This window comes from Conger conger, chromosome 10, assembly GCF_963514075.1.
Source record: "Conger conger chromosome 10, fConCon1.1, whole genome shotgun sequence".
Lineage (NCBI taxonomy): Eukaryota > Metazoa > Chordata > Actinopteri > Anguilliformes > Congridae > Conger > Conger conger.
In genome coordinates, this window is record NC_083769.1 from 37,917,745 (window position 1) to 37,935,236 (window position 17,492).

The 17,492-nt window shown below is 49.8% G+C and overlaps 1 protein-coding gene across 1 annotated transcript in view; it reads right to left on the reverse strand.

Annotated features, from left to right (window-relative positions):
• The window catches only part of plxna3 (plexin A3), a 138,573-nt gene that overhangs the window by 37,310 nt on the left and 83,771 nt on the right, over positions 1 to 17,492 (reverse strand). Inside the window, exons 9-10 of the mRNA XM_061256868.1 lie at positions 14,523 to 14,637; positions 2,659 to 2,859 (exon numbers count right to left, since the gene is read on the reverse strand). Of these exons, the coding sequence (XP_061112852.1) occupies positions 2,659 to 2,859; positions 14,523 to 14,637 (316 nt within the window). The remainder of the gene's footprint in view (positions 1 to 2,658; positions 2,860 to 14,522; positions 14,638 to 17,492) is intronic.

A 17,492-nucleotide genomic window follows, 5' to 3' on the forward strand; every position in this document is an offset into this window, starting at 1 on the left:
TCTTTCTGCTCCATCTCACCGGATTATATATAGTTGATATGCAGGTCGTATATACTTTTTTTTGTAATGAAAAATTTCATTTCTGTATCTTACCTTTTGTAAAAAAATTCCAATATGTTTTTCCAGAGCGGAGAGGCACGGTACATCATTAATGGGGCAGTGTGAGCACGTGGAGGGAATGCTGAGGGGGAGGAGGAGTGATGGGGGGGGGGGGGGGGGGGGGGGGAGCGCAGGAAGGACAACAGTTGCTGTTCGCGGCGGGGGCCTTCCTCTCTGGCCTTCAGAACGGAGCGCGCGCGGCAGTGCGTGTCATCCACCGAGAGGACGACGATCAATCCTGACCGGCGGTGGGGAAGGGCGTGCGTGCGCGTGAATGTGTGTGTGCGTGTGCGCGTGTGTGTGTGTGTGTGTATGTGTGTGTGTGTGTGTGTGTCTGTGCGTGCGTGTTTGAATGTGCGTGCGTGTGTGGGTGTGTGTGCGTGTGTGTGTGTGTGCGCGCGCGTGTGGGTGTGTGTGCGTGTGTGTGCGTGTGTGTGCGTGTGTGTGCGTGTGTGTGCATGCGTGTGCGTGTGTGTGCATGCGTGTGTGTGCGTGTGCATGCATGCGTATGTCTCAGTGCGTGTGCGTGTGTGTGTGTGTATGCGTGTGTGTGCGTGTGTCTGCGTGCGTGTGTGTGCATGCGTGTGCGTGCATGCATGTGCGTGCATGCATATGTCTCAGTGCGTGTGTGTGTGTGTGTGCATCTCTGTGTGTGTGTGCGTGCCCCAGACGTGATCTCCATCATTAAAATGCCATGTGACATTAATGGCTGTGCCAGAGAGCAGTGGGCTCACGGAGTGACCTTTGACCTCTGTGGGGTCAGAGGGCGAGAGGGTGCACGCTCCGTTTGCAGAGGTCAATGCACCTCCTGCTTCAGAGCTGCATCTGCGACTTCACCCCCCGACCCCCTGCCCCAGCCCCCCACACACACCCCTACCCCCCCACAAAAACCCCCCACACACCCCTGCCCCCACCCCACATGCCCCGGCCCCCCTACTCCCCCCCCACACCCCCCTGCCCCTCCGCACACAAAGCAGCCCCAGTAAATTCCTCTTCACTAGGTCACATTGTCAGACCACATTAAGACCTGCATCCTGTGCCTAGCTAATTATTTTACAAGATTCCCTGGGGTTACCGTGACAACCAGATGGGTCACAGAAGGCAGCCGTCTGCAACATCAATGTGAGTCAGAGGAAGAGAGAGAGGGAGAGGGAGAGGGAGAGAGAGAGAGAGAGAGAGAGAGAGAGAGAGAGGGAGAGAGGGAGAAGGAGAGAGGGAGGGATGAAGAGAAGGAGAGAGTGAGAGTGTGAGAGAGAAATATGGTGGGAGAGTGAGAGAGGCAGTCAGAGAGAAAGAGAGAGAGAGACAGAGAGAGTGGTGGAGGAGACTCAATGTCAGCTCTTTGACATGCCACATTTTTCACCAGGATTGAGAAAACAAAAGCGCTTTAATGCTATCTATTGATTTCTCCGCTGATTTCCAGGATAAAGTTCTTCATGAGCTATGACTCAATGGGAAGTCACCTTGTTGTCTGGCGCGCAGTTCCCAGAAGGGAAAAAATATTCCCTCTGTGGAATCAGCCGGCTCCCTGCAAATAACTGTAATTAATAAATGTGTTTACGCAGCAGTTGCCTTTATATATGACCAAATGATCCATGGCCGCTGATAAAGGAGACAGCAATGCAGCACTGGCGCGGGCTTGCAGGGTGCCAACAAGCCCGTAAAAGAAGCATATAAACGAACGCGGCGCTGCACTAAATGTCTTGTGCAGGGCCTGGTGATTTAAATAGAACAGTCAATTATGGAAACAACCTAGGCAGAATTTAATAGTCTATATTTTCACTTTTAAATTTTCCAACTGTCATTAGGCAGTAATGCAGTCTTGATGTTGTGCATCAGTAAACAATGCCATGGGGAAGGCGGTGTTATAATGATTTTGGGCAGTAAGCACTTCCATTACCGTTTCCTATTAGCCATGTCAGAGAGCGAAAGCTTTTCCCCGTGCCTTATTACAGCACGCACACGCGTGTTCCCGCTTGACCACTGGGAAACCTGATGAACCTGACTGTGAAACGAGAGACGAACAGCATTCTGCTGGTTTTTACAGTGAAACTGGACACCCACGAGCATCCACTCATGTTCAGCAGGACAGGCCCAGTGAAGGGAGCAGTTCATCCGGGTTGTCGGGCTCATTCATGGGGGAGTTAGGAGTGCCAGGCACTGGGGCCGACTGCTGTAGAGTGGAGCCACTCCATCCCCACCCTGTTCCCCTGAGCTGGAGAACCGGGTACATGTCGATGTGTTCTGCACACCAACACTTTTACTTATCTATTCTGCACACTAACACACTTACAGATGGGTTCGGCACACTAGTACACCTCCAAATGTGTTCTGCACACTAACACAATTCCAGATGTGTTCTGCATGCTAACACACTTACCGATGTGTTCTGGCACACTAACACACTTACCGATGTGTTCCGCACACTAACACACTCACCGATGTGTTCTGGCACACTAACACACTCACCGATGTGTTCTGGCACACTAACACACTCACCGATGTGTTCTGGCACACTAACACACTCACCGATGTGTTCTGGCACACTAACACACTCACCGATGTGTTCTGGCACTGGATGCAGGAGCTGTTGAAGCGCACAGCCGGGATCCTCTGCACTTTGCCCTGGATGTTGAAGACGCACTCATAGTTCTTCTGCCCAGACTGGGGCTGGGGCAGGTTTCGGGCACGCAGGGTTATCGGGCGGATGATCCCCGCTGGAACCAGGATGTCACTGATGGGCAGGATTTGTGGGCACCCCTGGAGCACACACACAAGCACACACGCAAAACAAAACGACAAAAATAAACTGCATCATTAAACGGCACTGGATATAGGGTATGAGATGTGAAATTACAGAGATCAATTTGGGGGCAGTAAGGCAGGGTAAACTCCTAATTGTACAGCCGAGGAGCACACATTTTAGGCGCAGCAGGGTTGTGTGAAGATCAGCTCGATGAGGTGGGAAATTCAGCACTCCTGAAAGCCCTGTGTGGGTCTATAGCTCCAGAACCAGATATGAGCCGTCATACAATGGAAATTGTATGCGAGTATGAGAAACTACTTGCACTCACATACACACACACTTATACTCGTGCGCACAACAGACACACACACGTACACGTACACACACACACGTACACACACGCACACACACGTACACACACGTACACACACACACACACACACACACACACACACACACACACACACACACACACACACACACACACACACACACACACACACACACAGCAGGGATGATATGGCAGCACAACGTCCCCTCAGACAGGCTGGTGTATTAGAGGATATTTAGTATGATCTGTTATCTATTTAACACTGGAAAAATAATCAGGGAGGCTGTAAAAGCGATTTGCCAGTCAAGCAGTCATAAATCAGCGTCTGGGCCTGGCACAGTGGAGTCCTCCATCGGCACACACAGCGCGGCACGCTAACAATGATGCAACTCCAGGACCCGCGCGCTCATAAATCTCCTCCCCGCCACCTCATCTGTATGTGTGTGTGCGCTCGCGCTGCGCTAAATCACACTTTCACACTCCACGTATGCAAAGAGCGCCAGATCTCCCCAGGATGGCGTCCGGGGCGGTGGCAGCGCCGGCGGGGTGTTGGGTAGGTGGGGCTGAGGGGATGTTGGGTAGGTGGGGCTGAGGGGGGTTTTACGACGCTCTCCAGACAGTTACGCGACTCGCCCGGACGGAATACCAATGAGCTCGGCGCAACCTTCACCCGCCGTCTCCGCTCAGTCGCTAGGCGTGGCCTCTACCCGAGCCGAGCGGGCTACGGCGACCCCTCCCACTGCAGACCAAGGGCACAATCGTTCACAAACAGGGGCGAGGGATCGCGACGCCGCTTTAAACGGCCCGAGCCAACCGTCCGAGGAGAAGAAAACATTCCCCAGCCTCAACACGTAGCCAGTGGCGCTAATAAAAATTCAACCCGCGCCGCGTGGAATATTACGTGTTCATCAGCGGCGTATTTAAACGACGGGCCCCCGATTCGCCTGTACGCGGCTGCGCTGCGATTCGTCACGAGCCGAGCCATCTGCCCGCGAGCGGGGTGATCCCAGTAACCGCCGTCCACGACTGAGAGCCGGCGGTTTGAGCGCACGTCCTCCGCGGCCCGCGCCCGCTCGTCCCGCGCGGGTTAATTAGCGTCCCGCCAGCGGTAACGGGAGAAGCCCTCCGGGCCGCGGGTCGACGGGGGCGCTCGGCGCTCCACCGGGCGGGCTCTCCGCGCGCCCGCGAGGCGGATCACAGGCCCTGTCGTTTGTGGAAGACCTAATTTAATGGATGACATATCAAATTACCATGGACGTGCTTACCTCGCCCCTGCTCGGCGGAGTGGATTACACCCCGGCGCACGTGCGAAGCCAGAGCCTTTCAGAGAAACAGCACCTTCCAGAGGGGAGAGCAGGGATGCCAAAAGGCACACCTTTCATTTCATACACCGTGGTTATTCATTATTCATTTTCTGTAGCTACGCATAATGGAATATTACAGGGCTACTATTTTCCGAACTGTGTCTGCTGTTGCCATCATATTTATAAGAACTTAAGTACTGTGCTGTCCTAGCAGTCCAAAGTAACACTCTTTATTTGCAACATTTTGGCTGGACATAGTTTCAATATTTTGGCGATTAAATATGGGCGATTAAGAAACGATGTGGGATCTTCCCCCTCGGGGGGTATTACAGATTAGGGAGGACAGAAACAGCAGTGCCAGAGATCCAGTCAGACAGCAGATGTGCTCGTGTCCTACACAACCCTGCAAATGGCTCATTTACAATATTTCCCTGGGCATGAAAATATGGCGTACTGCGTGAAGGCGTCTCCTTTCTGCAGGCTGCACAAGTCTACTTCGTGTTCCTCTCGCATCTCTGTGCGTTCAGCACATTCAGGTTCACATTGTTTAAGCTCAAAGATGAGCACAGTGCCCTTATCGCTGTGGGACTGCTGTGAAACAAACACAGCCAAACAAATCTAAATCCAATACCAAAGACTGTTAAAGGCTACATTGCGTTGGGACCGAATTTCATTGATGTTCTGGGAAATTGGACACAAACGCATGTCAAGTGCAGATTCTTTAACTGTTTTTTTTCGTTGTTGTCATGCACATTGGTAACTCCATGGGAATTGGGGCTTGCGTCGGTACAGCCGTTTGTCTGCTTGCTTTTGAGTCGAGGTGAGTGATGCCAATTTCCCTCAACGACAGCTCTCCCCATCTAATTTCCACACAATGGCTCTTGTGCTGTTCTCCAGCACTGCGTGAGGAAGGAGGCCATTTCCCCCTCACCCGCCACTCTGCCTGGGTCTGAACTTTAATGATTTTCACCATCTGCATTCCTGGGAAATACCGCAGCACAAACCCCTTCTGCTTTACTCATTTTCATTAACCAGCTTTAATTAGTTCATTAACTAGCTTTAATTATCTGCTGGGTGAAACAACAAGACAAGCGCAGTACACAGTATACTGTACTGTATGTGGATGAAATAACTTTTCCGTATCGTGACACAGGAACACGCATTTAATAAAATATTTCATACCGCCACAAAACCTTTAATGAGTAACCCACTGGCATAATAATTCAGACTTTTTCCTCACGTCTGAGTTGAACAGTTGTAAACTGCCCAGGAGACAGAAGTGTACTCCAACTCGGTTGTCTCTCGACCAGCTGTTTTTTTCCCCAGAAGGCCGGCTCTCCGTCACTGATTAGCACCCCATTAAGAAAGCCCTGGCAGTTTACAGGCTGTTGACAGTGCTCCCATTAACCTTATTGTGCAGATCCCAGTCATCACAAAGCTGAGCACTTTTCTCTGTTGAAACATAAAAACCTCACGCCTGCTCTGCTGCGCTTGTGCACTCACACACTCACTAGTGGAGAGGGCCAGTATCTGCTCTCTCACAGTAAACAAAGAGACTCACTCACTCACTCTCTCACAGTAAACAAAGAGTCTCACTCTCTCACTCTCTCACTCTCTCACTCTCTCACTCACTAGTGGAGAGGGCCAGTATCTGCTCTCTCACAGTAAACAAAGTGACTCACTCACTCACTCACTCTCTCACAGTAAACAAAGAGACTCACTCTCTCACTCTCACAGTAAACAAAGAGACTCACACACTCACACACACACTCACACACTCACACACTCACACACTCACACACTCACACACTCACACACTCACACACACACACACACACACACACACACACACACACACACACACACACACACACACAGGTAAATGGGCACCATTAAATAGGCTGCCGCTTACATGTACAATTTCTCCCTCATTCAGCTTGTTCAGCCGCCTTTTCTCTCCCTCTCTCTCACTTTCTCCCCTAATCCCATTTAGAGTCTCTGTGTGCTGTAATCCATGACATTTCCTGCCTGCTTCTGGCTGGGAAGAAATATCCAACTTCAAACGATTTTTGAACACTGCTGAAGTTGAACGCTGACAATACTCTCCAACTCCCCGGCCCTCGTTTAACCAGCCAATTAACAGTTCCAACCAAGAAGATACAACGCCGGGCTCAAGATGAGGCTCTCTTTGCATAGCGGCTGGATTAGACAGTCAAGCATACAGTATGTGGATGAAACAGACAACCTTTCTGTTCAGTGAGACAGCAATTTGGTTTCATACACACAATGCTGAATCATACTTAACATGATTATATCTATCCAAATAACGATGGATGCAATTTCAAGCAGTGTGGGGGTTGACAGCTTCATTCAGCGAAGGGTAGAAGCATGGCAACTGTGCTTCAAACAAACAAAAACTCCACAGTATTCACACTTAAAGGGCCTATTAGTGCCTCTGCTATTCAGATAGACACTAAGAGCATGTGGTATGCGTGTCAGGTCCAGTTTGTTGGAAGCGGAATCAGACTCTTGGAGACAGAACGATATTAGCACACAAAAAAGGACCTCCCGCGGCAACATTTCTCACCAACTAAAAAGCAATATAAAAGTGTAAAATAAACAAGCGCTACTTGCGCCACACAAATGCGGCAAGACTGTCGCGAGCAAACAATCCGGCCCCTAGCATCGGTCTATAAATCATATGAGCAGGATTAGCGCCGCGATTCAACCGCCCTCCCGCCCCAGCCCCCCACCCCCCAAGGCAAACGTGCTTCCCCTCCGAACAGCTTAATGTTCGACAAGGCAAAGGGGCAGCGGAGGGAACCACAGGTGCGTGCGATTAGTGCTGGGTGTTTGCCATGCAAACAGAACTGAGGACCAGCACACAGAGAATGACTCAGACAAACAATAATTACAAATAAATTAATTCATCCTCCTGGACACGGCGTGGAAGCAGATACGCACACACGACAGATACAGGAGGAGGATCTGGACCAAACAAAACCAAACAGCAGAGCAGCCCAGCGATGGAACTCCGTACAACTGTACACTCTTCAACTTCACTGCTTACTATGAAGTTCTGTAGACCTGTGTATTGAGCAGGAGCATAATACTAAGAAATGGATACAAATAAACTACGTAAGTTGCTGGATATGTAGTATTTCACTGACAAGTGGGATTCCAGCTCAAGATTAATTTTATCGCCATACAATGTCCAAACATTCAACTGCAGACAGCTAGTTCTGCAACTGGATTGCAACTCTACAACCTTCTCTTGTTTAGGCAGTATTTGATGAAATTTGTCATCTATTATCTTTAGAGTAGGGTAATGGTTTTATGGAGAATGGTAAATATTTTCTTCACCAATATAAACTAAGGTAAACAAAGAGCTAAATTGCTAGTTAAAGTACAGCACTGAAAGTATTTTCCCGCATCAGTTTAGTACAGTGCACATAGAGTGTTAGTGAGCCTGATCTGTCAGATATGTATATAGTCATGGCGTATGAATCATATCAGAATAAGTTTTCTTTTTAGCATACAGCTGTCTGGAGAATAAATTAAGAAAGATATGATATTTTTTCAAAAGAGGAAGTTATATATGGCTATAAATATAAGCAATACTATACAAATAAGCACGCATCTGTTCTAGATTAAATGTGATTAGTCGATAACACGCACTTGATAAACACAGACCAGGGGGCCAAAGCATACACTCTAAAGTTTAATTGCTTTCCATAACATAGCCAGGTGCAAGCAAGCCTGATGTTGATACCATAAATAAATCCATCTTAGTTTTATCTGCCAAGTGTTTCCTAACGTCTACAGCCTGGGTTTTCAACAGGTCCACCGGGGGTCTCTGGCCAGACATTAAATGCAATGACTATATACAAAACATATTTAAAAAATATAAAACCCTTTTTTAAACATAGCCCTTGTGACGGGGGGGGGGGGGGGGGGGCTCCCTGGATGTTTGTGAGTCTGGGTGGGGGTGGGGGGGGGTCCCTGGATCAGAAACGGTGGTAAACCCCCCGGTCTGAATGAAAGCGGGATTGTTTTGGACACGTTCTCCAGGCGGAAGGGGAGAGCGTGAGACGTGTAATCGCTGTGGGCCCTCCCGCCCGGGCGCGGGGCCTTATTTACGGCGACGGAGAAGGCCGCGGTAATGGCGTGCCGATGACGGATGCGTGCGAGCACTTCCTGTCGCGCCGGGACCCTGATCTGTCGCATCACTCCCCACCCCTGAGAGCCGGCCCACCGCCACACTTCCTGCGGGCCTAATGGCTCCTCTGTCACTCATCCCGCAATTAATTACCGCTCCGCCGCTCGTTAATAAAGGCCTTCCCACAGCGAGGCGCTGCGGAGGGGAACAGTTAGCACATTTTTTGGGGGAAGTCGGGGGGGGGGGGGGGGGGGGCTCCCGTTTCATCTGGCGGCCCTGTGGGAAAGGCCAATGAGGAAGCGCGTCTCTGCGCCGAGCGGCCGATAACTCCTCCGCTCTCCCAGGACAGGGGAGGGGCTGGCTTTAAGGTTAGAGAGGCGCGCGGCGTAATTAAGTTTCGCACGGTGATTAATGTCGGGGGGGAGGGGGGGGCGGAACGCTGCGGGGACCGTACGGCCGGGGCGTCGACGCCCGTGGCTCGCCGGAGAAGGCATCGCCAGCCGAAAAGAGACGCTCCTCGCCCGGGAAAAAATCAATCCGGGATCCGACGCGCTCTGCGGAGGAGACGGCGAAGGTTTAGAGAGAAAATAGGAAAATAAAGGGCTGCATCCGGCCTCTCCGAGCCTTCAGCCGTAATAAATCTCTGTGACCATCAGCGAGGTTTAACCACTACCTCTTTCATTTGATTGATCTCCCGGCTGATAATTCTCTTTTAAACTGAGGCCAGGATAATAGCCCAAACCTAAATATGGACATGTTTTCAGGAGCACTATCGATTTAATGTAATTAATGAAATCTTGATTCACGGTCTTCTCCCGCCGCTACAAAAAAATAAAGCTTTGTTTAGTTGAATTCACTTGTAACCGAGTAAATTCAACCTAATTCACGTCACAGGAGTTGTGATCTTTCCTCCACGAACATTATTCATCCGTTTGTCCTGCCGCTGACCGTTATTTTCAGGATGAAACTGCGAATAATGCGGATTTTCCGGACGGAAAACATTCCCGTTTTCAGGGGTTTTATAGCGCGCCGCGGCGCGCCCGCTGCACCTTGAGACGATGACATATGTTCCAGGATCCCACGTGACCAGCGTGGAGCTGTGACCTCATTTAAAAAGACATCCCGGCGCAAGGACACATGACTCATGAGTCACGGCAACCTAACGTTTTATGGGAAGACCTGAAGCTGGCCCGCCAATGATGAACCGCTAACTGTTGGGTATGAACCGCCAAGGTTAACGGGGCCGTTGTTCAGAGTCGAGCGGTTCGGTGCGTTTCAGCCTGAACTGTGGAGCCGTCTGCAGCCACACGCTGCAAAGAAAAGCCAGTCTTAGCAAGTCTTTTTAGTCCATGACACTAGAAATCTTATTTTTCTTCTCTCGAATAGAAAATATGAGCTTATTTCAAGTTACCGTTTGCTATTTGCCCATTAGCAAATCAAACCATCAAACCATCTCATTTCATTGGCAAAATGTTTTGTCTTATTTAGCAAAAAAGGCTAAAACACTTGCAGAAATGGAGATATTTTTTTGGTCTCTGCAGCTGGGATGGATGTCTCTCTCTAGCCCTGATGGAGCCCTATCTCACACACACACACTCGCAGGGTGAAGAGGGCCGTGGGGCTCTGGAGGACAGGAGCTGGCTCCAGGTTTGGAGAGGCTTAGGGGGCGTCTCTGAGCCCCTGGAACGCACGCTACCTGCCTGCAGACCTGGCCAGGAGAGGCCTCTCTGGGACTGGAGTCTCACTCCAACCCCGTGCCAGCTCAGCCCCAGCACAGGATTAAGAGCTACGGTCCCTGAGTCAGCCGCGGGTCCGGATCACTACCCAGAGTTCAGGTGTTAATGTGGGGGGTGGCTCCAACTCGGTCCCTTAAGTGGTCTAATAAAGGTCAGCCCATTAAAAAATGCCTGAAATAAACACCCTCCATGCCAGCACTTTACAAGGGAATGTGTTCTTAAGGTTTTTTTTTTTTTTTCACTTCACTGCCACCAAACTAAAATACTCGCATCTTTTAGATAAAAGAGAGAGAGAAAGAGAGAGAGTGTGCGTGTATGTAGCGTTCTATACCATACAGTATTGCATAAACTAAACCAAGCAACACAGTACAGCACTCTTTCTGAGTCTTGGTTAAAGAGTGTGAGTGTGAGAGAGAGCAAGAGCGGGGGGGGGGAGAGAGAGAGAGAGAGAGGGAGAGAGAGAGAGAGAGGTGGGAGGAGAGATTCCAAATCATATTCGCCTTCTCTTTTTTATTGTGGAGGAGTTGATACTGGCCTGGTTCTCCACCGTTCCCCCTCCAGTATCAACACGGCATGACTCACTGTTTTTCGCTGAGTAATTCCTTTTTTCCAGGGGAGATAAGGAGATTGTCAATCCTCACGCTGGAGGGGGGTAGTCGAGGGGGGGCGGGCGGATAGAGGGAGAGAGAGTAAAGGAGAGTGGGAGAGGGAGAGAGGAAGAGAGGGAGAGAGAAAGAGGAAGAGATAGGGAGAGAGAGGGAGAAAGAAAGAGAAAGAGGGATAGAGAGAGGGATAGAAGGATAGAGGCAGGGATAGAGGGAGAGAGAGAGTAGGATAGAGGGAGAGAGAGAGGGAGAGAGGGAGAGAGAGAGGGATAGAGGGAGAAAGAGTAGGATAGAGGGAGAGAGAGAGGGAGGGATAGAGGGAGAGAGAGAGAGAGTGAGAGAGAGATAGAGAGGGAGGGATAGATAGAGAGAGAGAGAGAGAGAGAGAGTGAGAGAGAGATAGAGAGGGAGGGAGAGAGAGAGAGAGAGAGAGATAGAGAGGGAGGGATAGATAGAGAGAGAGAGAGAGAGAGAGAGTGAGAGTGAGAGTGAGAGTGAGAGTGAGAGTGAGAGTGAGAGTGAGAGTGAGAGAGAGATAGAGAGGGAGGGATAGATAGATAGAGAGAGAGAGAGAGAGAGAGAGAGAGAGAGAGAGAGAGAGAGCTGGTTACAGTGGCGTCCCATACGCTGCCGGGGCTGTCTGATAAGCCCAGATAAGGGATCTCTTTGATGTTCAGTTAAGTGTAAAATTAAAATGTGCCAAAAGCCGACGGGTGCGAGCTCCCAGCTCCCTGGCTCCAGAGAGAACAGGGATTCTTCTCTTCTTTCTGTGTTCATTTCCCCTATTTTTCCATCCCACCTTCGCCCCCGTAGCATTTGGGCTTGTTTTATTGGAGAGGAGTAATACAGCTAATTGTGAGCGCTGCACTTATATAACTCTTACATTAATCCTCAGCGGCTGTCAAATTACCTTTCATCTCTCCATCTTCCCATCTCTCACTCACTATCAGCCCATCTATGCATCTGTTTAGAGAGTTTGCCAACCAAATTAAGTTCACTCTTAATCTGTTAATCTCTGTTAAAGTATGCTAATGCATGCATGCTTTTCTCCTGGGTTAAAATAAAGCACAAATTGAAATAACCACAAATAGGAACACAAGACAAACAGCACATTTCTTGACAGGCACACGCAGTGCATGTTGTCACAGTGTAACCTCTCATTTACAGCACAATCCGCAGGTGTAAGATCAATCCATTTCTACTCAAAATCCTTTCCAGCAGACCCTGTGTGTTTGCAGCTTTCTGCGATACTGTTTTGATTCACGTTATGAGTTAAGTAACACAAATAAATAGCATATGGCAATGTATAATCTGTGGAGCGAGAGAGAAAGTTTATCCTGAAAGAATTAGGCACTTGGCAAAAGTGTTGCTGGGAAAAGTGAAATGCTATGGCGGGACGGAGAAAGGCAAGAGATTGCGCTGGCGCAAAACTGGCTGTGATCATCGCGAGGTGTTGAAATGACACTGTAAAAACAGAGCCACCACTTAAATAACACAAACAGTGTTTTCGCAGAACATAATTTAGTGTCTTAAAAAACTGAATTTGAATTATTTTGAGCCTTACATTTTCCTTACATCTCTGTGAACATTATCCTTGCACCTCTGTAATGGATACCAAAGTATGAAATTGTTTTAAGTTAATATAATATTTAATGGAACACCGCGCGCACGTGCGCACACACACACACACACACAAAGACACCCCAAGCACGTACACAGAAACACTGCATGCACACACAAACACTCTAGTGCACACACATACACGCACACACACGGACACGCACACAGAGACACAAACACACACACACACACACACACACAGACACAAACACACACGCACGCACAGAGACGCACACACACACAGATAAGAGAGCAGTAAAATCTGAGGAGTCCTCTCTGTAACCTTCGCTCCAGCCCAGGGCCACAGAGCTGTTGCAGGACTTACTCAAGTGTGAAATCAATGTGTTCTCACACACCAAGAAAGAGATATGGAGAGAGAGAGAGAGGGGGAATAGGAGAGAAAGACAAAGGGAGGGAGATAGAGTGCACATGGCCCATGTGTGAGGGAGAGAGGAGAGAGAGAGAGAAAAGGAGAGAGAGAAAGAGAAAGGAGAGAGAGAGGGGGAGATCATCAGTGAGGGAGAGAGATGGACATGCATTATGAAAGACGGTTGCTCCTGGTGCTTCCAGACACCCGCTGTAAGAGCAGGGTGGGGGTGCCCCACATTTTTGAGAGATCATCCGTTTCCCTTAATCAGTGAATACTCTGCTTTGTGTTTCTACGTCCACCGACCTACACCTGACCACACATTACCGTATAAAAATATTTTACCAAAGGTGCATTAATTTTAATCAGTCCAATTATCGGCAATAACATTAATACAGACAATGTTATTATTCCTAATTTTAAAGCTGTGACCACTGCAGTCGCATTATTATTAATAATAAATACATTCCTGTAGGACTTGTCTGATATTGCTAAAAAATAAATAAAGAAAAGAGCCAGTCTGACCTAGAAATCCTTATTGCATTGTAGATATGGCAGATCACATTTCATGAAATGCTAAGTCCGAGCTGTCAGAAGGAAGGGGCTCTTAGCCTGGAAGACAGGCGCTCAAATGAAAATCTAAAGCTCGCATGTTCGACCACAACAGATATCAGCCTGGCATGCCATCAGCCGGTCTGCTATCAGGCCACCGCTGGGAAATGTTAGGAGATAATGTCTTAATATTCGTGACACGACTGTCGAAATGACCCCATTTTATCAGTCGTCTTCTTGAGGTTTCTTTTTGTGAGAGGAAACTTTTTTCCCTTTGGCTTGTCCCCCTAAATGCCAGGAAGCAGGAGCCAGAATTGATCTGTGGCGGTAAAATGACAGTCTGAGCTGAGTCAGGCAGAAAGGGGCTGCTCCCCTGATGAAGACCGCCGATGCGTCCCTGCCGATGCTCCGTCAATAGGCCGTTTGTGTGAGGCGGGAACAATGGGGCACAGTGTGCTAAATTTAGGGTGCGACCAGGAAGAGGCTGTGCTGAGCCCAGTGTTCGCTGGGTCAGAGTCAGGTCTGACTGGCGCCGTGGTTACGGAGTCACATGACCCGGGGAAGGGTGCCCGTCCAGGGGCTCGACCCCACGCATGACGCGATTCCACACTGCGACCGCAGGAGCGGTTCCACACCATGACCCCACGTCTCGACCCCACGCCTCAACCCCACGCCTCAGCCCCACACACGATCCCCCGTTCTGCTGCCCCCCGTAGGCAGACCCGTGCTCTTACCCCACACACGATCCCCCGTTCTGCTGCCCCCCTGGGCGGACCCGTGCTCTTACCCCACACACGACCCGTGCTCTTACCCCACACACGACCCGTGCTCTTACCCCACACACGACCCGTGCTCTTACCCCACACACGACCCGTGCTCTTACCCCACACACGACCCGTGCTCTTACCCCACACATGACCCGTGCCCTTACCCCACACACGACCCGTGCTCTTACCCCACACACGACCCGTGCTCTTACCCCACACACGACCCGTGCTCTTACCTCCACGCTGCTGACTCGGCCCTCCTGGAAGGAACACTCGGCCAGGTTGTTGGTGCAGATGTGTCTGTATTTACACCAGTTACAGGGGAACGGGCTGGACACACACGATAGACACCTGGGAGAGAGAAAGGAGAGAGGGAGGGAGGGAGGGAGGGAAGGAGGGAGAGAGAGAGGGAGGTGAGCTGGGGCCTCACTCACGCTGCACACACAGATGAGCTCAGCGTTCGACAGGCTGCCATGAAGCCAGCATGGACAGCTCTCTGGAGCGCAGAGGCTGTTTCTGGGGTCCCTTCAGATTAATGAGTAATTAAAGGGCAGGGGGGGCATGGGGGAGAGCGGGAGGGGGGAGGGGGGGTATTTGACTTTCTGATCCACATGATTATTCCCATTAGGTAATCAGCACCTGAGGTGTAACGGAAATGAGGTGCACCTGAGACCTCTGAAAGAGCCCCAGGGAGCGTCTCCCTGGCAACGAACACGGCATTCCCAAATTCCTCCCCGTACCTTTAATCTGTGGCTGACCTGCCCCCCCTGCTCTCCCCTCCCCTCTACATTACATTCAGGACACAGAGCCCGTTAGCATGGGGGACGTACACATTCGGCCATACTAATCGTACCCTTCTCTCCGGAGATGCGGTGAGAATCTCGCTCGCGGGTTACTCTGCAGTCTGAGCACAGCGTACCAGGCACAACACCCGACTCCATAATCTACAGGCCGCCAAAACACCGGCCAAACACCGCGCGGCCCCTTCCAGCACCTGTACGACAGCAAACCTAATTAAAACGCAAACGCGTCTGCGACGTGCGTCTCATCTTCCCACCAGAAATTGACAATTAACGCCCGTTTATAAATATTACGCTTTGCGGTAATTGTTTACTTCGACGCGATCCAAACCTCGGGATGATGATTACGACAGTTGTCGAATACACAGGCCACTTAAATCACACGCTGACGCGTTGAAAGGCAAACGGCGCTCAGGCGAAATTTGCTTTATAACACCGTTTAACGAACAGCATCAGGAATAACAGTTCCATCACGTTATTTAACAATTTGCTATATCGCAGGTGTGCAACAGTTTCCCCCCCCGTAATCAATTGTGAAAACATCTCATCTCCTCCTTTCATTAGTAAGAGCAGTGCTTAGCGTGAGCGTCGGCACATTAATCCATGAGCTATGATGGAGGGCAGCTTCTGATTGCACTGCTGTACGACACGGGCCGCAGCAGTAAATACTGCGCACGGATATCTGCAAGTCTGCTGAAATATGCAATGTGCTGCGTCAGTCCCGCTCTCATAAACCCCCATCAATTCACTTTAGACTTTAGTTTAATTTCAGCAAAGCTTGGGCAAGGAGGCAGGGCCAAAGCCTGACACCCTGATGAAGTGAGTGCTTTTACGGCCGCGCGTGGGGACTCCGGCCCCCGCCGGAGCGCTTAGCTGCCGCGGGTTCAGCATCGGTCAGACGCCGCGGACACGCCACGCCCGTAACGCAAGGGCTAAACGTAGGGCGAGCGTCAAACTCCGTTCACCCACCGCCTTCTCCCGGGGAAACGCCAGTGTGGTGCCCCGTTTAATATGCGCACGACGCAAGACTTTAATACTTCTCCTTATCTCAAATTAGCTGAAAAGGACATTTATCTGAAAAGCTATATTAGCTACAACAGTTTGAAAGCCAAACTATTTTAGCTAATATTGCAATTCAAAGCCAGAGATGGCTACTGTAGCAAAGATTTTATTGACTGTGTAATTGCAAACAAACATGATAAACAGTTATTTGGCATATTTACTGATTTTGACCACAGCGCGGAATTGCTAGCACTGTGTTTTTTCAGTACTTCGACAAAAGCCAGCAAAATGCTGGATGGAATGGACAGAAGGAAAATGCCAGAAAATGTGAAAACCACATCAGAAGGAAGGCTGCATTACCGGAAAAAAAACCCCTAACATTATCAGGAAGCTCGTGCAATAGTTCACAACCGCTCCGCGGCGCAGAAAATGCCAAGACCTGCAAATAGAAGAATAATTCTCGGTCGCTGTAATAAAAATATGAAAGTCAGTGGAGGGGCCTCGTTTATAAGGTCACACTTAATTCCCTTCTTCATCACCCGTCAGTTCGTCCCGCTCAGAAAAAAAAAAAAACAACCGCCTTTGATTAAGGAATGCCTGAGATTTCTGGGATACCTTCTGGGAGGATATGATCTCACAGCCGCTCGGAGCTGCCCTCCTTCGCTTAGCTGTCCGCAGGTGGCCATTATCCCGCAGGATGAAAGAGAGAAGTGGACCCCCCCACGCCTGGGTGGCTTAAGTCTTGTGTGTGTGTGTGGGGGGGGGGGGGGGGGATGAAGCCAACATAAGAGGTGGGTTTGGGGGGGGGGGGGGGGGGGGGGGCACAGCTAACGTTGTCCGCCAGCCACACCAGAGGGGGAAACAATTCAAGGGCTAAATGTTCCCACAGGGCTTTTGTGAAAACAGGAAATCTGGCACAGGCTTCAGACCGACCGCTCTGGCAAGGTAGGCCTCAGTCAAAGTTGCCATGGCAACTGGAGAGCCCGGCGCAGATCTCGCCGGCCCGTTCGCCTGCCTGCGCGTTCCGCAGGCGGACGAGACCATTCCGCTCCCCGCGATAAAACGCCATTTATTCAGGCACAATCAAATTATTTGAAGAATACATCTGTGTGTGTGTGGATTAAACAACAGAGCGTGTTTACCTAATCTCTTTCAAATACAAATTCACTTTTATTTATTTTTTATTCACACCCAGATTGTAATCTTTAACCAAGCTGGCTCGTTTTTAAATGCGCGATCCTTCACAGTTTAATTAAACGGTTTATTGTTGATTATAATGTTTACACAGAAAGAAGAGAAACTATAAACGTGGACAAATTGAATGTGGGATTCTGCAGCTTTAGTCTGATCTGCGATGTAATTTGTAACCACTGAGGATGGGAAATGTGATCAATTTCAAGCGCT